The sequence below is a fragment of the Alligator mississippiensis genome, chromosome 5 (assembly GCF_030867095.1).
Source record: "Alligator mississippiensis isolate rAllMis1 chromosome 5, rAllMis1, whole genome shotgun sequence".
NCBI lineage: Eukaryota > Metazoa > Chordata > Crocodylia > Alligatoridae > Alligator > Alligator mississippiensis.
Genome location: NC_081828.1, coordinates 11,184,748 through 11,211,589, shown reverse-complemented (window position 1 = coordinate 11,211,589; position 26,842 = coordinate 11,184,748). Strand labels below are relative to the sequence as shown.

The 26,842-nt window shown below is 52.7% G+C and overlaps 1 protein-coding gene across 1 annotated transcript; it reads right to left on the bottom strand.

Annotated features, from left to right (window-relative positions):
- Window positions 1–1,978: 1,978 nt before the first annotated feature.
- Window positions 1,979–21,903, bottom strand: PCSK9 (proprotein convertase subtilisin/kexin type 9). Its single transcript, XM_014598626.3, has 12 exons — window positions 21,390–21,903; window positions 19,104–19,295; window positions 15,880–16,003; window positions 14,931–15,064; window positions 12,434–12,575; window positions 9,756–9,952; window positions 8,989–9,172; window positions 7,523–7,693; window positions 6,976–7,124; window positions 6,224–6,404; window positions 4,909–5,090; window positions 1,979–4,403 (listed from the first exon to the last, which is right to left on the bottom strand). Exons 1-12 carry the CDS (start codon window positions 21,756–21,758, stop codon window positions 4,206–4,208), a joined length of 2,223 nt encoding a protein of 740 aa, XP_014454112.3. The 5' UTR covers window positions 21,759–21,903; the 3' UTR covers window positions 1,979–4,205.
- Between the last annotated feature and the right edge of the window lie 4,939 nt (window positions 21,904–26,842).

Here is a 26,842-nt window from a genome sequence, read left to right as displayed (position 1 = left end):
ACGTTCACGTTGGTTCCAGGGGGAGGGGAGTCTAGCTGCTGGCCACAGCCTGCATCTGGTTTTCCCCAGCAAAAGCCCCTCCTCTCTCCCAGTCTGTCCCTGTTTCAAAATGGGAGGGAGGGGAAAGGAACAGAGGGAACTTGTTCTAAGGGTTCCCCACCCAGGTCTGGATGGTGGGGCGGGTGTATTGGAGTACACTCACCCCAACCTTCAGCAGGGGCTGAAAACCCCCAAACTGAACTCCCTCCATTCCCTTTCCCCTCCTCTCATTCTGAAAACACCTCAAGGCTGGCATCAGCGCAGACAGAAGTTACGGAAGACGCTATTTTGAACCGTCTTCATCTAACCCCTCATACAACGAAGGGTAATGATTTTCATCTGATCAGCCACTTTTGAAGCTGTTTGCAGCCATGAACTTATTTGGTCGTGGCTATAAACTGCTTTCTGTGGCCAGATCAGGCGAAAATTGTCACTTCTGTCTGCACCCCTGCAGTCAGTGGGCAATCAAATCTTTTCTTTTCACAGTCGGAGACCAGAAATAGTCTTGACCAAAAAAAGAAAACAAAAATAGAAATGCCGGTGCCTAATGGGAGCCCAGCTCATACAGCTGCTAGTTACCTCCACCCCCAAGCTGAAACCCGTGCACTGCCGCTGCATAAGCACAACCTGTGACGCCTTCCTTCGTAACCACCTTCCACCCAGATTAATGCTTGGGCCATTGAGGGTTATTAACAGTTGCAACTACAGCCCAGCGTGATTATCTGTACCATGGGGATCCAGTTAGTAAGTTATGTCCGCTCTTCAACTGTGTTTTCGTTGTACCAAATTCAGATGATGGTTCTACAGCAGACCAATTTGAATTACAGTTGTCACTTCCTTTCCCTTTCCTTTGTTAGTAGCGATGTACGACGAGAGGGCCCTGTCCAGCCCCCTCCAGTCATCAGCCTAGTGTGGTTAGAAGTAATTTTAACAAATAGCCTTTGAAAAGTTTGAGCAGCGCACTCATTACCCTGTCCATGCACCGCTACTGAAACTGGGTGACACCAAAACCACCATGATCACTTGGGGAGGAGGGGGGGGGGGTGATGAAGAGAAAGGCAGCAGCCCCAGAATAGCCAGTAGCTTTACTGGGAGAGAAGAGACCCATGTTCAAGTAATTCCTTATGTTGGCATGCAAGTATCTTACCCTCCGCACACTGACTATTTGGAAGAGGCTCTCCCTTAGTCCCTTCTCTTGGAGAGCCCCACTTGATATAAGTACTGAACCAGACCAAGACTGACCTACAGCCAAGGAGCTAGGAAACCTGAAGGTGGATTGCAGGCGCGCCTGCTTTGAGTGCCCTCAGCACCAGCCTACAGAATCAGTAACTGTAGCTGTGTCCTTATCTGGCAGTGCCTGAAATATAAATGCAGCTGCAGGAAGGCATAAACAAGGCTCATGGGTATTATCAAAGGGAAATGAATGCATTTCAGAAGTAGAGTATCAGAACTCAAAAAGCCTGTAAGTACTTTAATAAGGGGTTGCTTTGATTAAAAGCTACCAGTTAGTTGTGTTGGGAGGGTGGGGGAGGAAGGGGAACCACCCACTTTGTTCCTGGATTGAACAGAACTTCTCACTCCTGCTTCTCATTGCCACGTGTATAGAATAGGTTGAGTGTTGGCCCTTGAATATCATTACAAGCAGCTGTAGCAATAGTTTAAAGACCAGGTAGCTTCTGCATTCAACACCTTTAAGATGATTTAAAAGAGCAAAGAACCAGGTAGATCTGTTGTTCGAGCATTCGGCCACTGTTCGGCTCGTCGTCCGGTATGCGATGCATGCGTGTGAACAAGCAGACGGATTGGTAGAGACTAACAAATTTTTAGATCCCATCAGCCTCAGTGGTGCCACTGCCATGCGAGTCCTTTAGGTCGTGGTCTTCTCACAGGTACACATGACAGTGTTTTACTCTGCTGCTTTACATACAAACAACACACATTGATGTATGACTTTATTTTTAAAAAGACACCATTAGAAAATGTGCTGTTTATAAAACTCCAAATAAATAGTTTCAAGATACAAATGCTAAAAATGTGACAGTGCTAGCAAAGCTTTTCCTGTACCTTAAAAAAAAAGTGAATGCAGCACATCATGCGAGTTCAAACATCTATGCACCTCTGAAACACCTGAAAAAGCAGCTAAAGCAAAACAAGCTATCAACTTTTCTCTAAAATAAATGCTAATCCAATAGCAGCAGATATGTGAATCTAACGGTAAGCATGCCATTAAACTAAAGCTTGCAAGCTTGATAAAGCATAAGCTGGGATCTACCTGCCACGCTAAGAGATTAATATAAAAAAAAAAAAGCTGCAAAAATCGTAATTTGGAGTTGGCTAGTGGTTTAGCTGAACGGTCCAGCAGGAATCGAATGAGTAAACAGAAAAGCCACAACAACAGTGCATCGGCTTGAAAAGATTCATGTTCTTCCTGGACATTGTGACAGCGTGAACGCACCCCACAATGCTCAGCAGTTGTAAAATTTTAGTAAGGAATCTCAATGCATTGTGAGAGAGGACGGTAGGCTCTTCTGGGGCTCAGATCAGGACAGCTCTTTTCTCTCGTAGGCTGTTTGAACTGCAGAGTGTGGATTAACTCCACGAGACTGCTCTGTCTATGAATGAACTACTACGCTTATTGCTGTGGCATTGATCCCCCTACGTGGCCTGCAGAAAGCAAATGCCTGGTTTCGGTCCGTCAGGCAGGACGCACGGAGGATCTCTCTCCTTTTCCCCCAGGAGTGAGTCTCAGTGTGGGGAGGGTGCCAATGCCTCAGAGTAGGGGCTGGGAGAGGGGGGATGAAGCTTGGCCATTTCAGTAAGAAAAACCCAACCCCTCCCCTCCAAAAGCAAATCCCTGGAACTGCTTAGATGAACCACGTTCAACAGGTGATCTGTACATGGCAATGGCCTGGTCTGTTGGAGAGCACCTGATGCCATTGTGGAGGTAAGGAACTGAAATGGGAAAGCAGGAGACTGCAGACCACTCCTGCCATGGCAAAAACTCAAGTGAGCCCCCTGGAAGAGCAAAGGCAACTCTCCAGGCAACTGTCCACTAGAAGGAAAAATGCCCCCTTGACAGACCGTGCACAGGTTGCACCGCTCTCTCATCCTTAAAAGCAGTCTTAGAGGGGGAGGGCACGCCTGGCTCTGCCCTGCTGGGCTAGCACTCCAGTACCTAAAGCAATGCTGGATTTATAAGGCACTTGAGAATGAAAGGAGCTGGAGTAGAGCCAACAAGAAATTAAACCCCTGCTTGTATTTTGGCCATTTGCACACTTGTGCGGCACCTCCTGGAGGATCACACAGAACTTGCAGTCCAAGGGGGCAGTGGGCCGAAGTGGTTTGAATTTGTGTCTGGGCACCGCAATACCAGAGCTAATGCCAGCATAGCTCTGCCAAGCTGCCCATCGGTGCTCCTGCCAGCCAGACCTGCCTCAGCGGCAGCGTCTATACCCCCCACGTCCTATGAACAAAGGCAGGTAGAGGCAGCCTTCTAAGACAAATCTGTTCCTATACCAGGAACTGGCCAGCCCTGAAACTTTTAAAGCCTTTATTCTGTGCCTCAGCCACGTACAGGGTGGTAGCGGGAGGGAAGAGTATGATGGGGTGGGAGATGGTGACACAAATATGCAGGATGCTGGGAATTTTGGAGACTGGCTCCAAAATGAGCAAGAAGTTTCTTGGCTTCCTTAACCCAGAATGCGTGCAGTCAGTGCACCATCTTCCAGATGCACACAAGTCACCCTTCAACCGTCTGACTGACCTCTTTCATAATCTCATTTCTTGGCATTTTTAAGGGGGGAAAAAGGAACAATAAACCTTGCAACTGTTGCATGGTAGGAGTTCTCCCCACACCAAAATGATGCCCAGCTAGCACTTATTTTACATGCAGTGGAGCAGAAGATCCTGTAGAAGGAAAGTTAGCCCCTGGGAACTGGGGATGTCCTAGCACAGCTGCACTTGGAGTGTAGATGCGTTAGGACTCCCACCCGCACGAATTACTGTGTCACGCAACAGCGACCAGACTTGGGGGGTGGGGGAACAGAGCTGCCTCGACAATAAGAGTAGAGGCAGATCAGCTCCAACCCTTTTGGAATGCATTTTTTTTTTTAGAGTAATGTGAGTTTCCGCTCAGCGGAGGTGCCCCGTGCCCCTGCGCGGCGTCATCACTGGTTACTGGCGGTGTGCTTGTCCTCCAGCTCTCTCTTTCTGCAGCAGATAGCGATGGCTGATGCCCCTTTGCCACCCTGGGCATTCCTCACTACGCAAGTGTCATCGACAGCATAGGCACCCAGGGTGCCAGGACCCCGGGAGTAAGCGTTGCATCCTGTCAGAGTCCAGTCATCATCACAGGACACCATCACCTGAGACAGAGAGGGATCAGATCACTCTTCAAAGGCACGACAAAAATCCAAGGGATATCCTGAGCCCAGGTGGCACGTGGGTAAAAGCAAGCCAGTCTCTGCAACCAACAGCATGTAAAAGAGGCAAGCCATGGGGCTGACATCACATCTAGCCTCTCTGCATTCCCCGAATTACCAAGAATGCACCTATTTACAGCTAGAGAGAGCCCTTGACATGAGCCCAGATCAAGGCTTTGACTCTCCTACCTGAACCTTAGGGAGATGCCTTAAACCACCCTGCCAAAACATCCCACCTGCATGGGGAACTGAGCTGAAGCCAAGTTCAACACAAATGCAAACAGGTGCAACTCCATTGATGGCAAACAGCTGGAGTGAGGAAGTGTAAAGCAGCTGCACTGGAAGACCCTCTGTTCTGGAAGATCCACAGACTTTAGATAACCATTTCAACATACAAGCTCAGCAGAAAGGATGCTGCCGATACCTGCAGTGACTGGCTCCTCCTCACCTGTTCTGTGAAGCCCGTGGGAGAATATTCCTTCACCTTGCATTCGAGGCCAGGGGCATGGCAGCAGGACGCGTGCGAGACCAGGTCACTTCTACCTACGCAGTGGTCGTGCCCGTTTTCTGTCCGTAGAATAGGTCTGACATTGTCACGAAACTCTCCAGATGGAGAATGGGAGCTACAACCTGCCAATAATACAGAATGCTCCTAAATGAACAAGAAGAGCCTGCTCTCAAGAGTAATTAAGTGCCAGGGCCATCAGCTGTCCTTGAAAACACTAGGAGAAGGGCACAAGTGAGGCTGAGGAGGCATCTCCAAAAGAGCTTCGCCAGTGCACCTTAATCCTGATGTAGACCCAAGAGGGGTCCCACCAAAGCAGAAGTTGTCAGTTGAACCGGTGCGGGAGTGGTGCTGAATAGGCAAATGTCTCAGGCGTGTAAAAAGCCACCCATTGTTTTTACACACCACCTACACATGGGATAGCTGATGATTTGGTGCTAACCGATTCTGCGTTTTGCAAACCTGCAGTGATAACTTTTTTGAGTCACCAAACCTGTTAGCATGCTAGTGGGGAGCCTGTGTGCAAGATTAGCAGCCTGACTGGACAGCTGAAAGCATTAGGAACACATCAGTTGGCCGCTTAGGTCACGAGTGATCAAACCAGCCAGCTCTGTGTACAAATAAGACCTAAGGATCCTCAAGGACTTAATGGGCATGTCTACACATGCATTAGGCATGCCTAAATTTAATGCGCATTAGCTTAATGCACATTAAGGCAGTTTAAGCTCATGTCTACACATGCACGCGTTAAAGTGCATTCATGCCATGTGCGCAGACTGATGTGGGAGTAAAGTCAGTCCCAAGTCAGTCCATACACAGCATTAATGCGTCTGCACGTGTTAATGCACTTTAGCTATTCGTGCCTAAATTTGGCAAGTATCAAATTTAGGCACGAACAACCTAAAATTGTCATTATTAAGGTGCATTAAAGGCATGCACATGTAGACACACACCCATAATGCACCTTAAATCAGGCTAAAGTGCCTTAAATCAGCACATGTAGATGCGCCCAATGAATATCAAATTGAGCCTCCCAAGTGTGACAGGCTTACTCTTATAGTAGAGGCAGATAAGCAGTAGGCAGAATGGGCATTTGGTGAATCGTATCAAATTAGCTTTAATCCTTCAGAGTTTAATTCTCCGACTGCCTAGAGCTCCATGAAACCCGGCGTGTCCCTGGGCAGCCTCATCCAGCAGGGAACGAGGTGAGATCAAATACCTGCCCCTTCAAGTATCAACAAGATACTCTCTACAGTACCTGTCAAAATGTGGTTCTCCTTGGAGCAGCCCACAGCTGAGGTCAATGCCCCCTCCATGGCTTGGGAGCTGGCATGAGTCTGGCAGTGTGCTTTAGGCCAAATGCAACACCGAGCGATGGCGTAGACACCGCTGCCTCCAAATGCGTTGTGAGCCACACATTCTCGCCTGCCTCCGTGGTCCTGCGATTCAGAAAACACAGGTGTAAAGACAACTCAGAGCCAAGAAATGCACCACGCTGTACACGAGAGTCAGGTGTGAGATGGATAAAAACCTCTGAAGGGACCTTTAAGACCTGACGTGGCTCGTGAGACCACCTTTCTTTTAAAAGTGAATTGACTAGGAGGCCGATGGTCAATCCAGCCCAGGTAGGGGAGGCAACGACTTGCCTGAGGCAAAGCCTCGAGTCATTGGGTTTGTCAAGAGAAGTCCTTCTTCTTTACCCATTTAATAGCACGGGCTGTCACCGCACAGGATTTCCCCAGCCTGTCTCATGTCATCGCCTCCACAGCTGTTGGGAGGTGGGAGACATGAAGCAGCGGACAATCGGAGCGCAGGCTATCAATTCTAGCTATCATCCAGTGGAGCTTCAAGGGCCTTTCAAGGGTTGCTCCCAACAAAGGCTCTTTTCTAAGGGTTGGATCCCACAGGCCTGGCTGAGCTAAAATGTCTGCTGAGCCAAGGGAAAGTCTGGCTGCATAAATGGATATAACTCCACGAATGAGGCAGTACAACAGGCTGCCAGCAAATCACCTCTACGTGCTCTCCTCGCCTCCTGCCGTTCTGCGAGAAGCTGGAGCAGCTGAGCATCTCCTCGTTCCCAGTGCAGCGGGCGACTGCTGTCGCGGAGCGAGTTGACCCCGACCTGGCAGACCACACGGAGCGGCAGTACAACAGCTCATCTGAAAAGGGATGTTTTGGGCGTCAGTGCAGCACAGCAAGCCCGCGCTTGAGTCCAGGCTGTACGATCCCAAGCAAGACTAACGCTGCAGGTGCCACATTTGTTCTTGAGCCAAAGTAACCTGGCAATGTGACTATCGATTTCCTCTCCAAACAGTGCTCATGGACGTTGGCCAAGGAGTTGCAAAGGAGAGTAAAATCCTCTGCTCTCTCTACAAAATCCCATATAGAGACAGCAACACCGCAGCTTCCAAGTCGCTAACTGGAAGGAGAGTTGCACACACCCTGCCCAGCTGGGTGCCACTTCAATCATGCACATCTCTGTGTTATTATGAAGGCAGCATTACCACCTGGAACATCTTTTGATGCGTAGCTGCACTCGAGTGCACAAGTGACTTACCTGCTCCCAGTCTGGCCGGCAGGGCTGCCACTCTGTTGGGTGTGATCAGTCTCTGGTCTTCAGGGAACCAGGCCTCATTGATAGCCTTCTTGGTGGAGAAGTGTATTAACCTTTGCCTCAGCTCCGAGATCGTCAGCGCCGAGTCGGTGTTCAGGATCATGGCTGCGATGCCTAGGAAGGAGATGCATGCTCAGCTACAAACAGAATAGTAAGCCACAGAGCCAGACATAAGGAAGTAATACCCCGCTTGCTTTTGATCAGGGTGAAAGTCCCCGATGCAAACTGCATTTGTGTGCCACCGCTGCAGCATTCACACCTTCCACGTCTTCGCTGCAGCACTGTTTGCACTGCGTTTGGATCAGCTCAAAATTTCATAATTCGTCCAAAGACGACAGCCCAGAGCCTCAGAGTAGCTAGCTGGTTAGGTGCTTCAGTCCCATTAGACCACTGGGTAGCACAGGAGAGCAAAAGACAGTGTTTTGTAGATGCTTCCTCTAGAAGAATTGCAAGTTTTTGTGCCCGAAAGCTTGCAATTAAAGAGATTTTTTTGCAAAAATCTTGTTGGTCTAATAAACGATATCATCCCTACTACAAGTCCCAATTGCCTTTCCCTCTACAAGAGTGTGCCAACCCACGCAGCTGCAATATGAGTTATACTTTGCATTCTCCTTATCAGAGACCTACTCACACTGCTTAGCCGGTCACAATCCCAGGAAATCACATGGCTCACGGGTAAGTGTGATGAACCGGACCCCATCCCACGGCAGGTATCACTCCACCGTTCCAGCCACGCAGGCCGGTGAATGCAGTCTTTCCATTACACACACCAATTAAGACAGAAAGAAGAGGCTGCTTTTCCAAAGCACCTCTCCTCAGCTTTGGTTTTAAAAGTGATTCCCTCCCCTACAGGTTCCTATCAACAATACTAATGACACAGCCTGAAAAGTTTTGCCCTCTGTGATGATTTTCCTCCAAGGTAACCTGCTGCCTGGCTGAAAGCATACTTTTGTCACCGTCAGCATCTTCTCTTTCCCTGCACATTCGTACCCTGGGGATCCTGGCCTCACACAAGGACCCCCAAGGGTGCATTATGTATGATCTAGGGAGGAAACATGCTTACAGTGAGCCATGCTGGCCCAGGAACCCACAAGGCATGTCATTATTAGACCGTGACATACACCCCATCATGCCTCGTGGCTGAATCAGGGCAATCGTGTATTTGCAAGAAGCTCCTTGTTAATCCCTGACAAAAAACGTGATGTTGTGATGTTAGGAGACAACTTCTCCGTGTGCCGGTTGCAGCATCTGGGCTACGCTGCCATCGGAGAGGGAGGCTCTGGGCCAAAACTACCCTGAAGCCACTGCTCACTAATATGCAACAGATAGTGTAACATCTGGCAGCTTAGTCCCTTGTGATCGTGTCCTACACCTATCCCTTTGGCATTTAAGCCTTTAAAACCGTTCACCTGCAACATGCGCAGCTGCCTGGGACGTCCCACTCTGCGAGGTGAAGCAGGTGCTGCAGTCGCTGGAGGCCCCGATGATATCGTCTCCCGGGGCAAACACATCCACGCAGCGGCCAAAGTTTGTGCCCATGGTGCCCATGGAAACAGGCTGGTCCTGGTAGTCTGTCGCTCCAACGGTGATAACCTGTACGTTACAACAGAGAGGCGCGAGCCAGTTGTGACCTGGACCGTCAGCAGCGGGCAGGTGGTAAATGGTGCGAACAGGTAATCTCATGAGCGATGATGGATGCGCGAGAGGCAGTGGGTGTAGGGGAGACCCTTTCGAGTTCAACAGCATAGCGGGGCCTCCTGGTTTGGGAAGAGACCTCTGAAAGTGATGAGATTTCATTTCGACTCCCCGCTCCTGCCCATTCACGATACCTCTGGGATTAATAATACGGTGCTCCTATAAAGAGAGAAATGCTCCCCTCTTTCCCCACCTCCTGCCACCCCATTCAGGTGCCAAAGAGCAGTATGAACACGGAGCAGGACCGTGGGTCTGCCTGACGGTGACCTGGGCTGAGGCAGGAGGGCCAAAAGGGCATGCCTGCAATCCCCCCCCAACCCGGCACTTTTCACCCCAAAAGCTGGAGCCGCGGAGACCCGAGGCACAGAGCGGCGATGTCACCGGGCAAGGTCAGGCAGCGAAACGGTGTCGAGAGATGAGGATTCTGCCCCAACTCGCGGCATCCCGCTCAGCCCGAGAGAGGCAGTCCCCTGCTCCCTACCTCCGGTTCTGACGCTGGCGAGTACAGGCAGGCATCCTCCTTGTAGTTACCGGCCGCAGCAATGATCACCACCCCCGTGCGCACCATCAGCCGGCAGGCTGCATTCAAAACGCGGCTGTAGCCTCCGGCGAAGGGGAGCAGCACAACCAACGGCGTGTAGGGCTGGGCCTCCAGGGTGGTCTTGATAAACTCCAGGCCTGGCGATTGAACAGGAATTACAGTGAGAGCAGAAAACCATCACGCCAGTGACTCACTCGCTTCTTGGGGACCAGATTCAACTCCTCTGCCCTCGCTTCGGAGAGGGGCAACAAGGATCCTTTTCATGCAAACATCTGTAATGATGAAGTCCTTCTTCGGGTATATAGGGAGTAAAAGGAAGGTGCAGGGTAGCGTAGGACTAGGGAATTGGTGATGGAGAGGGGGGACAAAGCTGAGCTCTTCAATGAGTTCTTTGCGTCTGTATTCCTAGACACCGTTCAAGACAAATCTCCCAACTGGACCGTAGATAGACACAGGAGGGACACCAGCCCACCAACTGTTAGCGCAGACTTAGTGAGGGGGCACTTGGAGGGCCCGGATGAGCTCCACCCACGGGTGCTGAAGGAATTGCCCGGTGTCATAGCAGAGCCACTGGCACGGCTGTTCGAGCACTCACGGTGCTCTGGTCAGGTCCCAGAGGACTGGAAAAGAGCCAGTGTGGCCCCTATTTTCAAGAAGGGGAGAAGGGAGGAACCGGGAAACTATAGGCCAGTTAGTCGTACCTCTATCCTTGGGAAAACACTGGAAAAAATCATTAAGGATCACATTTGTGGGAGCCCAGCAGGGGAAATAATGCTGAAAGGAAATCAGCAGGTATTGACTGCAGGCAGATCCTGCCTGACTAACGTTGTTTCTTTTTTTGACCAGGTCACAAAATGCTTAGACGCAGGAATCGAGGTAGATGTCATCTACCTAGACTTTAAGAAGGCCTTTGATACGGTATCTCATTCTGTTCTCCTAAATAAAATGACAGGCTGTGATGTAGATGATTAGTCAGGTGGGTGGCAAATTGGCTTAGGGGTCACACCCAGAGCATGGTGGTAGACAGGTCGATATCGAGCTGGAAAGATGTGGGCAGTGGAGTCCCGCAAGGCTCGGTCCTTGGACCGGTGCTATTCAATGTCTTCATCAGTGACTTGGATGAGGGCGTGGAGAGCACCCTGTCCAAGTTCGCAGACGATACCAAATTATGGGGCAAAGCTAACACACCAGGCAGATCTGGACAAGTTGGAAAAATGGGCCATACAAAGTAGGATGCAGTTCAATAAAGACGAGTGCAAAGTGCTGCACCTGGGCAAAAAGAACCACCCACACACTTACAGGCTGGGGGATGACCTGCTCAGCAGCACAGCAGCAGAAAGGGATCTCAGAGTCACAGATGATCACAGTCATCAATGTGATGAAGTAAGCAACAAGCCTACCCGCACTTTGTCATGTATTAGCAGATGCATGACGAACAGGTCCGGGGAGGTGATGCTTCCCCTCTGTGTGGCACTGGTCAGGCTGCGGTTGCAGTACTGCATCCAGTTTTGGGTGCCGCACTTCAAGAGGGATGCGGAGAACCTCGAGAGGGTTCAGAGGAGGCCACTCGTATGGTCAGAGGCTTGCAGGCAAGGCCCTACGAGGAGAGACTGAGGGACCTGGATCTCTTCAGCCTTCACAAGAGAAGGCTGAGAGGAGATCTTGTGGCTACCTATGAATTCATCAGGGGAGGGCAGCAGGGAAGGGGAGATGCTCTATTTACTAGGGTACCCCCTGGAGTAACCAGGAACAATGGCCACAAATGGACGGAGAGCAGGTTTAGGTCGGACATTAGAAACAACTTCTTCATAGTAACGGTTGCCAGAATCTGGAACGGGCTTCCAAGGGAGGTGGTGCTCTTCCTACCCTGGGGGTCTTCAAGAGGAGACTGGACAAGCACCTAGCGGGGGTTGTCTGACCCCAGCGCTCTTTCCTGCCCAGGGCAAGGAGTTGGACTCGATGATCTACTGAGGTCCCTTCCAGCCCTAACATCTATGTATCCCCACCTAGCTGACCATACCCACTTTGGCTGGGATAGTCCCAGATTGTGGAGGCCAGTCCCAGCTGGCTGGTGAAAATTAAAATTAGCATCCTAGACACGAGGCACGGGGCAGGGAGGCAGAGCAGCACGAGCTGTGAAACAGGAAGTCCTGGCAGACAGCAAAACTGCCCTAAAGTAGGTTAGCTGAATTAATGGAATGACCATTAAAAAGAGGAAATGATTGTGAATATCTGAGAAGTAAAGAATGAGTCATTAACAGGCCATTGACTCCCTTAGCTGCCTGAACAGTAATACTGGAGCTGCACCAGGCCACCCACCCCCCCCGATTGCAGCAGCACTGCTGACTTAAGAGGCAGGGGGAAGTGTCCCGGATTTTGCTTTGCCCCATATGGTCACCCTATGTATCCCCAACCCAGCTTCTCCCTGCCAGCATGGGGAGCCTTCACCACTGTGAGGAGCTGGGGTTAGACCCGTGCTCTCTGGGGAGCAGGCAGTGCCCCAGCTCCTGGCACTGAGCAGATCGCATCTAAGTGCAAAGGGACCAATTTCGGGGGTGCTGACTGAGATCACAACCAGGCCCAGCAACCCACTAATCGGGGTGAGGGTCATCACTCACCTATGAGGGTCCCACTGACTGTGCCCTTGCCTTGGCAGTTCAGCACCCGCAGGCTGCGAACACTGGCCCCCTTGGCCACGCCGGCGTCCCTCCCGCTCACCACGCCGGCCATGTGCGTCCCGTGGCTGTCGCACTTATTGGCCTGCCAGAGAGAGAGGAAGTCAGTCGGGGAAGCAGAGGCCTTCCCAAGCCATCACATGCTCGGACACACACGGGGCCCATTCCTGCAACACCCTCACCGACAGGTATCACCCCTGGTGCAACGCTTCCCCTGAGTGCAATAGCCAGTTACTTGGGGGCAATCCCATGAGCAGGATCCAGCCTTATTTTCAGGCTCCGTTTATTCAAATGCTATTTTTATTCCAGCACGCCCCATCTCGGCTGTGATGTTTCAGTGGGGCAGCAGCGATATACCACTCGGGTCTGAATTCGGTGAAGACCTAAAGTCGACTCAGCTGCCACAGGGGGGGAAATCATCAGCTACCTAACAGATGAGCTGCCCGCTGGAGCAGCCGCACAGCCCAGGCCTCCAACAGTGGCCAGTGCCAGCTGCTTCTCGGGAAGTGCAAGAAAACCCCACTAAGCAGAGCTAAGATAAGCTGCTGCCCCACAAGGGTCTGAGCCTAATCCGTCTTAGAGGCTTAAACCACGAAGCATGAGGCTTTATCCCATCCAAAGCTCTTTGTCTGCTTTAGCGATTAAAACTCTGGATGCCCCTGTTATCCGAACAGCCAGCCAGCCGGGCGGCCCTCTCCCCACCTCTGGTGAAGCCGAGATGCAGGTCTTCTCCACCGTGGTTACCCAAGGATGTGCTACGCCTGGCCGCGGGCAGTCATACCGAAGAGAGGCGGTAACAGGGCAAGGTGTGAATGGACTCCTGCGGTCGGGCCCTTCTTCTCACCGCAGGTTTGTTTTATTCCCTACGAGGGATCTTGTCCCTTCAAAAAGGCCGCCCAAGGATCCCCTCTAAGGGGAGGATCCCAAGCACCAGGGTGATAAGCGCAGCTGAACAGCTGTTGTTCATCTGATTGGTTTGATTCACCACTGGGTTCGTGCCATAATACTGAAGTAATGCAGTGATGGATCAAATCTCTAGACAAACCCTAGTTCCCTCACTCATCGCATGCCTTGAGGCACCTTGTAAAGCAAGCGTGATTTCTGTGTAACAGAGATGCAAACTGAGGCACAGAGACGTTAAAGGACTTGCCCAAGACTATACAGCAAGTCAGTGGCAGAGGTCAATGGTAACACTCAAGTGATCCAGCAGCCCAACGCAGCATGCTCCAGAAGTTTTCGGGGCATATCACAAAGGCCAGGAAGCTGCTTCCACACAAGACTTCTCACTGAGGGTTATAATGGACAGCTCCCCAGCTTGTCAAGGGCTGCAGCAGGCTCCGAGTGAACTGAACGGCCCCGGTGTGAGGGTAAATCAAGGTGGGTTGTACAAGCTCTGTCACAGGTGTTGAATGTGACAGGTTCTCTCCATGCCAGCGCTACTTGGAGGTGAGGCTTGGAGAGCTGAGCCGTGCGGGGGCCTGGACTGAACACAGCAGGATGACCTGGTGCAGACAGGGATGTAGAGCATAGCTTCTCAACCTGTGGTACGTGTACCCCTGGGGGCAGGGGGTACGCGGGTACCCCAACACTCTCTCTCTCGCCCTCTTTTCCTCTCAAAACTATGGCAAAAAATTTGGTGCGATTAAAAAAATTAAATTCCCTAATAATAATTTGGTGTTCAGCCCTCCTAGCTTTGGCCAACATCACCTCTAGCCCAGGTACACACTTGAGTTGTGCACCCCTGGTACAAAAGGTGGCAACCCTGCCCACACCAGATCAGACATCTGTCATATCACGGCCTTATCTACACAGCCGTTCTCCCAATGTATGGCACACATTAGTCTGTAAATATAAAATCCCCTGGAAAATTGCATGTTGGGGTGTTTATTAAAATTTTCAGAAGTGAGGGGGTACTTGCTACTTAAAAGGTTGAGAAACACTGACAGAGAGAGTCACGCCATGAGCCTCCCTGGTACTATGACTAGGGCCTGGCAGAAAATGGGTCACCCCTGTCCACTGCCGAAAACAGGTATTCAGCCATAATTCAAAATATGCCTGAAAGCCCAAAGGCTTTGATAGGGAAATCCTGCCGCAACGCTTCATGGAAACTCTAGTGCAGGTGCTCCCCTCTCTTTCTCCTCACCAGGTAGGCTCCCCGTTTAGACTACATCTCTCATGATGCACCATCTTGGACAGGGCAGCTGGTGTCTTATGATGGTGGTGGGGAGGGGATGAAGGCCAGTGTGAGAACGTGGCCCTCGGAAGAGGACAAAGGCATGAAGCAACTGAGCTGCAGCTCTTCCCCCCAATGCAGATCGTCCTTGTGAAAAATGCTGCCCGGTCAAACACACCAAAATCCACTCCAAAACAGGTTGGACGGAGCATTTTCGAGCAGCCGTCCGGACTCGATGCTCCAGGCGCAGGCTGCCATCTCGCTCACCTGCCTGTGAAAGCGTGTGCCATCCTCCTCCGGGACGTTCTCGAAGTCGGTCACGAATGCTCTGCCCTCGATCTCCCGATGATTGCTCTGGATACCGGTATCCAGCAGGTAAACCTCGACCAGCTCTCCTTTATCTGCCAGAGACACGTAACACGGTGCTGCCAGTGCCCGGGGAGCAGGACCACAGCATGGAGACCTCGCGTCAGCCCAGCGCTGTCACAGATACTCCAGGCACTGGTCTCTTCTACACCAACGCTGACGGCCAGATCAACCTGCCTGAAATCAGTCTTTTGGGCCGGTGACCCTTTTTTTTTTTCATTTAAATTCTTAAGTGCTTAAATTTAAATCAATAAAAACGTTTACTATTTCTTTCAGGCAAATTCAAGTTTTTCAGACAAAACAGTGCTGCACACTCAACTCATCTGGTGTCTAGACAGGGCCTGAAGCTGCCAACTCCCTATGCACTGAGTTTCCAGTGATTCCCAAAGGAGTTCTTTAAGCAAGGGGTCTTGGAGAAGCAGGCCTGTGACATCTTCTTTCCTTAGCTCCCCCTTCCCAGTGCAGCGAGGAAGAAACCTCTGAGCTGCTGGAGAAAACACGGTGGACCGTAAGCTGCACTCCAGATCATGCCAACCAGACCTGCCCAGGGCCAATTTAATCCTAGGAGCAGGGAGGCTGCCACGGAGAGCTGCCCGGCCTGTCCCTGGCCAGCTACGTTCCCTCAAGACCTGCCAAACCTGCAAAACTCAGGTGGGAGAGTGAGTCCCTCCAGGGCAGGGTGGGGGCCGTAGTCTCCCTCCCTCCTTCTGCACTTCGACCTCTGGGCAGGTTTTCTATCTTCCCCAGGAGCGCTTGGATGACTCAACCCTGCCCCAGAAATCAGTGGGCACCCCATGAATATACCACCCCTTTATAGCCAAGTCACACTGGGGATGTAAGCAGCCCTTACTGGGAGGGTCGTATTCATCAGCCTTGTGCTGTGCCAGGATGATCCTGTCCAGGTTCCAGGGGACGCTCTGAGCAAAGACGTAGGAGTCCTCCTCAATGTAATCGATGTGCGGCAGTCTCAGCGCCTGCACAAAAGAAGCGTCACGGAGAGACACGCGCATTGTCTGAGCCAGACGGGGGGAGAATGGCAGTCACTTTGTGTACCCTGTGGGTAAGCAGAGCCCACGCCTGCCGGAGGGGTGATTTATTCCCAGATGCTCAAAGGTAGCTAGGTACCTAATGCACATTGATGCCACTGCTCTTTGATCGGTGGGAGTTGAGCACTTGAAATCACAGAAAAGTAGGGCTGGAAGTGACCTCCAGAGATCACATCTAGTCCAACCCCATGCTGGAGGCAGGATCATCTCTGTGCAGACCATCCCACACAAGTTCTTGTCTAACCCTATCGACATGGTCACACAACTACAAGGCAGAGCGTCTAACCTGCCACAGGTTAATGCAGGGGGACGAGGGCTGTCAGTGTCTGGCCACCGCAAGAATTACTAAAAAGCCTTTCAGGATGTGCGCCTTAGGGCCTAATCCTGTGCCAGAGAAAATGAATGCAGCTGGGAGTGCTCAGTGAGAAGGAGGCCCCGAACGATGAGATGTTATGCCCAAGGAGGGGTGAAACGTGAAATCAGTCCCAGACACAGCTGCCTGGTAGGGACCCAGTTCTCCGTAGGTGTGAGCTGGTGTGGGTCCATGGCTGTCACAGGAGCTGCGCCAGGGAAGACCACAGCCTGATCCCTGAAGGCGCTCAGTCCAAGAGGAGGTGCTGGTTAACCACAAATCCCAGGGCTGTTTTAATCCATCCTATATCTGAGCTACAGAAACCTTGCTAGAGGGGCAAAAACCTGATCCTGGCCCCCACAGTGGCCACAAAGCTGCCTGTGGTCTCTCGCTCAGACCTTTTTATTTACTTTATATCCCTAATGATAATCCAGGAAAAGCTTGGCAGTGCTCATAACAGTCTGCCCATTCCTGACTGGTTGATCCTCCCCAACACCAGGACATACTTCCCACAGCCACTGAGGAGCTCCAAGCACGTGTGCACCTACAGTTTAAACATCTGTGAGAAGGGATCAGGGTCTTCTGCTGCTTTGTGGTGGACATGGATAAGCCAGGGATTGATCCTGTACTTTCCCCCGCTCCCCCCTCTTCTAGCCATCCCTAGAACAGGTACCAACCAGGATGATGACCAGGAATAGTAAACAGGTACCAACCAGGATTCCCTTCCTATAAGCAGTGCAGGATGCATCTCCATGCAGGGCTCATCTGTGCCACCTGCTCTTGAAGGGCAAGAGGGTTCCTTGGAGGACAGACTCGTGGTTAAGACACAGGGGGCATGTCTACACGAGACACTTAACTGCACAGTAGCGCAGCTGACTGCAAAGTAAGCCTGTGTGTCTACATGTGCATATGCTTACTACGCGGCAAACCTCGCTAATCGCAAGTAAGTTTGCTACCTGAAAATGCAAGTAGCAAATTTATGTTTGATTAGTAGTGGAGCCGTAGCACTCCTATAGACATCGGGAGCAAATCTGCTCCCGGTCAGTCGTCCACTAGTGGGTGGAAGACTGCTCCCTGCCAGCTGCCAGGGCAGCCTCTGCCACTGGAGCTAGGGAGGGGACTATGTCCCCCTGCCTTGGCAGCAAGGAGCTCCAAGCCCCCCGTTCTGCCATCACGATTGGGGAGTAGGGGGCTGAGAGCGCCTTATTTCCCAGAGCCAGGATCTCCCAGCACTGGCCCCACAGCCACAGACTACCACTAGGAGATAAGGGTCTCCTAGTCCAAGCCCTGTGACCGCAGAGCTCAGGCTGGGAGATAAGGGATGCCCAGTGCCGGCCCCCGGTGCAGAGCTGGTGCTGGCAGCTCCCTGCTGGTGGAGGCTGGGGAACTTGTTCCCCATCCTGTTCCCCACCCAGCTCTGCGCTCATGGGGCTGATTGGGAAAAAAGCTCCCCACCTTGTTCCCCAGCCTGTTCAGCACCCAGCTCCATGCTTGCCAAGCTGAGCAGGGAACAAGCTCCCCAACCTGTTCCCCAGCCAGCTCCGTGCTCACACTGGCTCCCCACCACTGCGTGCACTCCCGGGGAGCAGGGGGAACCCACGCCCCCCAGATCTGTGTGTGGGGCAGGTGCATGCTGCCCGCTGCAGGCTCCCTGTGTGCTATGGACACATCCCTGACCGTGCATCTGCATATGGCTTTGGGGAGACGGAGAGTGGCCAACAGGCTGAGTACCTGCCGATGTCTATGCCTGCAACCATAAAATGCCTGTCCCAATCCTGCAAAGACACAGGACTTTCACATGGCCCAGTGAGTCTAAAACAGGCCAGTCAAGGGAAACCACAAAGCTGAACAGCAACTATCCTGTATCTCCCATGGCAAGAGTATGTTCTTCTCAAAGTTCTTCCTTTGGAAAGTGGCAGTGCATTGCATCAGCTTAAGTGCAAGTCACTCCCACATGCTCTTAAGACATACAACCAGCAGCGACAAGTTTGCATCCAGCCTTGTGGGTGGGTGGAAAGATATCAAAGAAAACACACTCCTTCCCTGGAGATCTGCATCACTTTGGAGTCCTGATCTGAATTCTTTATTCCTTCTACAGGTCCAGCCTCTCCTCCATGCTTCAGACATCAGCAGGATGCTGCACAAAGCATCGGAGCCCAGCACACAAAACCAATGCCGGCAAATTAATCAAAGGAGGCAGGATTTGCTGCCTGGATCACACCCTAGGTCATTGCCTCTTTCTGATGGTGGCTAGGACCAGATGCTTCGGCAGAAGATACAAAAACCCTTGTGTGGCCAGTTATGAAATAACCCACCCACGGGGAAAGTTTCTGCCTAATCTCCATCTGGCAGGGATTAATTAGTGCCCTGAAGCATGAGGGTTGATAAACCTTGCAAACAAGTGGATGGGGAGATTGTTATTTTAATCCTTCCTCTCCCAACTCCAGACATGTTCAGTCTCTGTAGAAGCAGACTGGGATTCTCCGGGCTGTGTCCTGTTACTGTCTTCCTAATTGCCCGCCTTGAAGCCTGAGGATTTCCTGCCTCAACCTGTACCTGCTGGAAAAAAAGGCCCTCTTCTCCATGCTGCCTGCCCTGCACCCAATGCCTCTGAAAGCAACAGCAGGAAACAAAACCACCACAGGTGGAAAAGCCGGATGTGCAACATTGCCTTACCATATCCAGCATGTCGCTGCTCATCTTAACAACAAAGCCCTGGAAGAGCTCCTGAAAGATGTGCAGGATTTTGGTGAGATAGCCATGCTTCGCTGCTCTGGCCTGCAGCCTCTGGACGGTTCTCTCTGTCTGGGACTTATGGGTTTCCTCCTTCAGTACCACAATGTAGTGCCCCGGCATTCTCCAGGCATCCTGGGTTTAAACAAGCAGAAGTAGTTGTGTGCAAAGGCAAGTAAAAGCAAAGCTTCCCTTTCTAATCCAGGCTGCAGCGCTGTGGACAACAGCTGCTTTTTTTTTTTTTAATTTTGGAAACTGTTTCATGTTCCAGGTCAAATTAGCCAGATCAGTTCTGAATCCTTGTGACTGAGCAAGGCTCAATCTTTCAAACACCCTATGTGGCACTGCAACCGGCAAGTATCCTCCACCCCAGACTTTTAGCCTGGGGCTTCAGATACTTCCAAATCCATTGGCAGGCATCCTACGAGCAGACCCAAACCCGGAGGCTTGGGGTTCGCACACCCCCGAGTCTCCCTTGCCCTCAGCCAACGGCCGCAGGAGCAAACTAGGGAGGAGCCCCCCATTTCCATAACGTAGGCGTGCAGCTGCAACCCTCCACTGGAAGCTAGCTGTAGACCAGAGCTGCTGCTTTAATCAGCTCAGCAGCGTTTGCTTTGTGGCACGAACTGAACATAATCGGAAAGGAGCTGACTGGCCCACTCAAGGCTTCGCACAGCATAGTTCAAGCCACTGAAGTCATGAAACCAGCTTAAACATTGTAAAAGCTTTTCAAACAACCTTTGGAATACTTTTCATTTGCTTTCCCTGCGCGGTGGGGGGTCTCTTTTATGTGTGCCTCCTCTCCCCCTCCATCGCAGGCACGAGGACTAGAAGTTGACTTGGAAAACACTAGGGAGTCTCACACGATCACGTGGCTCCAGAAGCCAGGATTTCAAGACCCTTCCAGTGCTGAATCACCGGAGCTGGTAACGGTGTGACTGCCCTGCACCTGCTACACCCATGTGGGAGCACAGACCTACGGCAGTCCCCCCCGAAGGCACTGGGAGCGGTAGATCTGCTGGGGGAGGCACAGTGGAAGAGTCAAGACGGCCGCAGGCAGGAGGCTTGAGCAGAGGAGGGCTTGAGTGGGGGGGACCCACCTAGTCCCGGCTGGCCAAGCAGAGAAACCTCCCCATCACGGGGAAAGCCAGCAGTCCTCATGACCACCAGCTCCAAGACCCACCTGCCAGATGCTGAATCCTCCCGAGCTGTCAGAGAAAGGAGTCTCACCCCCCTTCCAAAAACTCTTGCCACCTCCTACCATGCACTGAGGTTCTGGATGGCCGGACAGCCAGGATGCAAATCCTGCTTCCAGGAATGTAGCTTGAGTGGGGAACAAGTCAAAGTCTGCACTCCCCTACCAGAGCTGCAGCCAGTCAGGGCCACAGGCCAGGCCGGGCCCGGCTGTGCCCCACCCCACCCCACCTCACCGGCGCACCCTCCCATGCCCAGCTTCGTGGCAGCTCTCTGGCTGTGGGATCACACCCGGGGCACCTAACTGGGGACTTGCAGACTCCCTCGGGGCCATCACAAGACACTTGGGAGGGGACACCCAGAGCAACCACAGCAGATGCATGCAGGCATCCATCTCAGCTTCCAGCTGTGGCTGCCCAAAACCCCCATAGGCGTCTCAGTGCCATCAGCAGCTCACAGGGGGGCTTTCAAGTCAGGATCCACCACCCCGTCCTACACGTTCACCTAGACCAGCGAGTGGTCCTCAACCGGGGTGCCTCGAAACCCCCTCAAGGGTGCCGCAGGGTGCCAAGGCAACATTAGCACTGCTGGGTGCGCCAGCATAACACCAGATACCCGCAGAGACGTCAGCGAGGGGTCCAGTGTTAAACCTGTTCTACTTTCTGAGCTCTCTGCAACAGAAGAATTGCTCTGGTATTTTTCCAGGGTCAAAAAAGGTGGGAAAGGTCAGAGCTGGCATTTTCCGAGGGGTGCCCAGCGTGTAAAACCACGTCCTAGCCTGTCTCCTACAGACCCGCAAAGGAAAGCAGCACGAGTGTCATCTCCACTAGCCTACGGGGACCTGCCCAGGCTCACCCACCCACCCCCGTGCTCCATGCACTGTGCACTGCTAGGACCCGGGTCCCCTGACCCAGGGCTCAGTGGTCCCTGGGCTGCCCAAAGCCACAGCCATGCCCAGCAGACTGCCCCCCTCTTGCAAAGAGCCCACCAGGGGTTGGCAACCTGGAGCGGCGGATCCCCGCGCCGCAGCATCACCTTGTTGCCGCGGTGGAAGGCGGCGGCGGGGCTCTGCCTCCGCGACTCCGTGTGGTTTTCCTCCTCGGCAGGGAAGGACCGCGCCAGCTCGCCCAGCTCATCCTCCGCCTCCTGTGCCAGGACCCGCGCGCTGCCCAGCGCCAGCAGCAGCAGCAGCACGGAGCCGCGCCAGCCCGCGCTCGGCTCGGACCTCATGGTGCGCGGAGCCCGGGGCAGCCGCGCGGAGCCGGTGCGGGGCCCGGAGCTCGCACGTGGCGGGCGGCTCTCGGCAGGTCCCGGGCGCGCTCTGCCCCGTCCCCGCGCCGCCTCGTGCCGCCCGCGCCCCTTGGGGCGTGGAAGCGCCGGATCACGCCACGCTGGTTGTGCCATCGGACCACGCCGCCTGGTTAAACATTCACTGGAGGGGCGCTGCCCCGCGCCAGGCGGCCGCCGCCCCTGCGCTTCCCCGGAGTCAGGTTACAGGCAGGAGCGCCCGGCGGGGCTGGGGGCTGGGGGGGGACGGGGTCCCCTCCTTGGCTGAGTCCCGCACTTCATCTCCCTCCCAGCGAGGAAGTTTTTCCTCCTGTGCAACTGCAACCTCCCTGGCTGCAACTCGAGCCCGTTGCTCCTTGTTCTGTCTGCCCCGCTGCGAGCAGCCCAGCTCCATCCTCTTTGCAGCCCCCGCAGGGAGGTGAAGGCTGCTGCTAAATCCCACCTCGGGCTTCTCTTCTGCCTACTAAGTAAGCCCAGTTCCCGCAGCCTCTCCGCCTAAGTCGTGCTGCAGCCCCTGAACCATTTTCCTTGCTCTCGGCTGGGCTTGTCTCCAGCTTGTCCACGTCCTTTCTGTAGCGGGGGCCCAAAACTGAACACAGGATGCCAGATGTGGCCTCACCAGTGCTGGAGAGAGAGAGGGGAAGAATTATTTCCCTTGATCAGCTGGCAAGCTCCTACCCATGCAGCCCAGGATGCCGTTAGCCGTCTTGGCAACAAGGGCACACCGCTGGCTCGTAGCCATCTTACTGCCCACTGTCACCCCCAGAGCTGCTGCCCAGCCCGTCACCCCCAGCCTGTCCCGGTGCATGGGATTGCTCCATCCTAAGTGCAGGACTTTGCACTTGTCCTTGTTGAACCGCATGAGACTTCTTTTGGCCCAATCCTCCAATTTGTCAGGGTCACTCCGAATCCTAGTCCAGCCCTCCAGCGTATCTACTACTCCCCCCAGCTTGGTGCCATCTGCAGACTTGCTGAGGGTGCACCCTTTCCATCTTCCAGCCTGGTAATGAAGATATTAAACAAAACCAGCCCCAGACTCTCTGTCCTTGGAGGTTTTTAAGGCCCAGCTCTACAAAGCCCTGGCTGGAATGATCTAATTGGGGATGCACCTGCTTTGAGCAGTGGGTTGGGCTGGATGACCTCCTAAGGCCCTTCCAACCTGAATTTTCTATGAGCACAGACAAGGCCCTCAGAGAGCCAGGCAGAGCAGAGGAAGGGCCAGCCACAGCCCCTGGGTTGGAGGTGAGCGCTACCACACTCATTGAGGGGCCTCCAGGTGACTTCATAATCCAGCCCTTGAGCCACAGACCCATCCACACAAGTTGCAGGCTTTTCTGCGAGGGAGAGTAGGCAGAGGCCGGGATTTTTCTCCTTGTCTTTCCTCCGTTCTCTCTTCTCTGCTTTCCTTCAAAATGGGTTGGCGCTTGGGTGAGGTTGCGGCACCATTGGAGCTGAGTTGGCAGCCAGCAGCTCCTCCAGCTCTTGGCATCAGCATGCATTTTCTTGAGGTCTGCCTTGGATACGTCTTTGTAGCGCTCCCTCTGGCTGCCCTGAGAGCTCAGGCCCATACTAAACTGGGAATAGAGCACTTGTTTTGGGAGTCAGGAGCCAAGTCTCCACACATGGTGTCTGGTCCAGCAAAGCTGGTGCTTGAGGATCCTCGACTGGAGGTTGATAACGTTGGCTTCAGCAAGGATACTGCATTTGTGCCGGCATCTTCCCATTTGATGCAGAGGCTTGGGAATTACCTGGAAGAAAAAGCCCTGCTCGAGGGTACTTGGAGGGATGCAAAACTGTCCCAGGGAAATATTAACAACTTCCTGGCAAAACGAAGAAAAAGCCAAGATGCGCCCAATCCACCCTCATGTGCCCTGCAGGGGCACTCCCAGCCCTCACTTTGCTGGCAACCGCTTCTATTAAGTGAGCGGCAAGCAGATTTCCCAGTGGCAACCTGCAAGCAAAGCATCTGCCAGTGAAAGGGTAGGACCAAGAAGTGACGGTGACAAACTCTAACAGGGGACCGCCCATAGGAGGCGAGCAGGATTGGTGACCTTTTAGGAGCCACATGATACTACAGGGCTTTAGATCAAGGAAAAAGAAGGCCATTTGGTAACCCATCGAACACCTTGAAATGGACCCTCTCTATATGAGACAAATCACACTGCCGGTAGCCCTAGATGCTACTCTTTTTAGTGGAGTCCTACTACTATGCCCTGCCCTGTAAAGCTCTGCACTGTTCAGTCTTTACTGAGACATAAGTCCAGACCAATTTGTTTTTTGTGGCATGCATCAGGGGTCACCTTGGGGGAATCGCAGTCACAAAGCCGTGTTGTCACCCGTAGGGTGACAGAGATGCCAGGAATTAGCCAGGCTCCGCGGTAAGGATACTGCAGAAAGAGACAACCCTTCCCCGCCGCCCACCTAAACCTAATGTATTCTGCTGAGGAAATCTTTTCCTTTTTATAAGGAAACATCTACCCAAGGATTTCTGTATATCCATGTGAGAGCTGGCAAGTAAAAATGCCAGCGCTAAAGACCTATTTTCAGAGGTGGATGAGGTTTATAAATCTCTTCCCTGGCTTACTCGGGAGATGAATTTTCATGAAGCTACTCTAATCCTGTTTAAGCATTTTTTACAGAATTGTCACACGTTGCAATGCTTTTCCCCCAGCGTTGGTCTGCGCTTGCAGACAGCTATTGGGATTCCTTTGCAAGTCCTTTCTGCTGACCGCTAGGAAATGACCCCACCGTTTAAAATTCCTGCATGGGGACATGCATTCGACCAGAGCCTCGTTGACAGAGGAAACCCGGCAAAACATTGCACAGCCTAGAAAATGTTCCCTGCTTAATTCAAACTATACAGCACATTCAGGGGCACAGATATGTTCAGTGGACAGGGGAACTGACTGGGGCACAGGACACCTGCAGTCAAGTCTTAGCTCTGCTACTGACCTGCTGTATGACCTTAGGCAAATCACTTGACCTCTGCGTTCATCAGTGTCCCCTCTGCATTTTGTCCATTTGAATCCCAAGCTTTTGTGAGGCAGGACTTCTCCCCTTCAATGGGTTTATACAGTGCTTAGCACAACAGGGCCCTGATTTTGGCTCTGATGCTGGAGAGAAGGATGTCAACCTTCCTTTAGTAAAAAGGCCCCTGTCACTAGGGGCCTATTCCTGCTCTCTTGGAAATCAGTGGGATCAATAGTAATTGAAGCTGGGATTTTCCAAAGGGGTTGGAGAATTCAGACCCAGATCTTGCTGAAATTCAGTGGGTTTCAGCCCCCTGCAGATCCTTTGAGAATCAAAGCTTGTTAATGGGTGCAGCATCAGGTCCCGGATTTGCACATGTTGGTAAAACAGCAGCGAAATGAACTGGACCTTTAGCTAATAGGAATCTGCAGTGCAATGCAAAGGGCAAGAGCAGACAGCATAAAAAATGGTCCTGCTCGTGCTCATCTGATTGAGCCTGAGCTTGAGCACAAACGCCTTATTGAGATAACTTCATTAGTGTAATGAGGGGAAAGCAAAAGGGGACACTTGGCTGAGTCCATGTGGCATCAGAAATCAGGCTCGGTACTTCTTATAGGGGAGGAGGGGATGGAAGGAAGTCGTGAGCGCGTTTGTGCCAGTTTTCTGCCACTTGCTGTCAGTCACCCACAGCTGCCTTTGCTTCATGGCTCTCTGTCAGCTTGGCTTCATCTTCCCACAGCAGAAGTGAACTGACATGCAGAGGAGCCCAGCAAATTGGCAGGATCTTGGAAATGGCATGAGTTGCTCCAGATTTGCAGCTCAGCCGACCCTTGCAGCTGCGGGGCATACATTGGAGCAGAAAGCAGGTCCCCAGAAGGATGGAGCCGACAGCGCCCAATCCTCCTTCTGCTCCACTGCTGCCTGCACACAAGTGTCCTCCTCTCAGATCTGCCACCCCCAGGGTGAGCGTGGAGAGTTAGTAAGCAGGGCAGATGCATCTCACCAGAGCGGACCAGAGTGAGACACAAAATGAATGAGCCTCCCTTCAAAAGGAGCACTAAGGCTAAAATTTGCAGCCAGGAGGGCCCATGGCTTGGCTCCTAAATCCATAGGTTGGTGCCTACTATAGAAGCAACCCTGATTTCAAAGGCAGGTACTGAGAACCTGCAGCTCCCAGCAACACTGGGCTGATGAGTGGATGCTCAGATGACGCTCCTCTGTAGAAGTGCCTACGTCTGGATTTCAGAGCCTAGCTTTAAGCACCCAGCCTGAATCCAGAAGCTGCTGTGCTCCAGTGAGCATTTCTAAACCACCAGCAGCCATGGGCCCTGGGGGCAGCTGCGTGGAGAGAGGGACTGGATCCTGTCATACATGTGAAGCTTTGTGGCACAGCCCAGAAAGCTTGTGGGACCTCCATCCCTGGAAGTTTTTAAGAGCAGTTTGGATAGGCAGGGGTGATTTAGATAGGGATGACCCTGCCTTGATCAAGGGTTGATTTAGATATGACCTCCTGAGCTCCCAGCCAGCCCTGTTTTCCTATGAGACCATATTTATCCCAGGTTTTGAAGCCCTGAGGTTCTTTGGACTGGAGATCCTGATTATTAGGGGCTGCTAGGCTGTATCATGCAGGAGGGGCCAGAAAGGGTGTCCACGTGGACCTTTTGGATCAGCCATCCATTTTGTGGCAGAAACTGGACTCGATGGGCCAGAGGGTCCCTGCCAGTGCTGTGCTCCCAGGACTGCTCAGGTGCCGCCTCCGCTCTCAGGCCAGAGCTCCCACCGCTGGCAGCATCCTCACCAGCCTCCCAATATAATCTTTGCACTGTTTTTTTTAAGTTACTCGTGATCTCAAGAACAAGTGGAGAGTTCTCTCTTGACTTTGCTCCCCCACGCTTGCCAAGCCTAGCTGTTGTGTCTCCCCACCCCTCTGCCCCCAGGGTAGCTGTCAGTGGGAATGAAGCTGGGCTGCACTCAGCTAAGATGCCCACCATTTCCCTCCATCCTTGGCTAGTGACGCTGAGGCTGCCCATAAGACGGTCCTCTGGTGCTTGAGGGTCGTGAAGCAGGACAGCTACCTGTGCCAGGTGAGACTGAGTCATCTCACAGCCGGTCTGAGACTGACTCCTGGCTGCCAACTTCTGGTAGCTTCCAGCACCGCCGCTGAGGAGTGATTCCAGTGAACAAACAAGGTGCCAGGGTCACCAGAGCAGAGGTGGACTGAAGCCAGCTCC

Coding starts and splice junctions, on each gene's coding strand:
- PCSK9 (XM_014598626.3), bottom strand. CDS start 21,758: ATGGCACAACCAGCGTGGCGTGATCCGGCGCTTCCACGCCCCAAGGGG. Junction 16,004..19,103: donor GCAGCGACATGCTGGATATG/GTAAGGCAATGT, acceptor TCTTTTGTGCAG/GCGCTGAGACTGCCGCACAT. Junction 9,173..9,755: donor CGCCAGCGTCAGAACCGGAG/GTAGGGAGCAGG, acceptor TGTAACGTACAG/GTTATCACCGTTGGAGCGAC.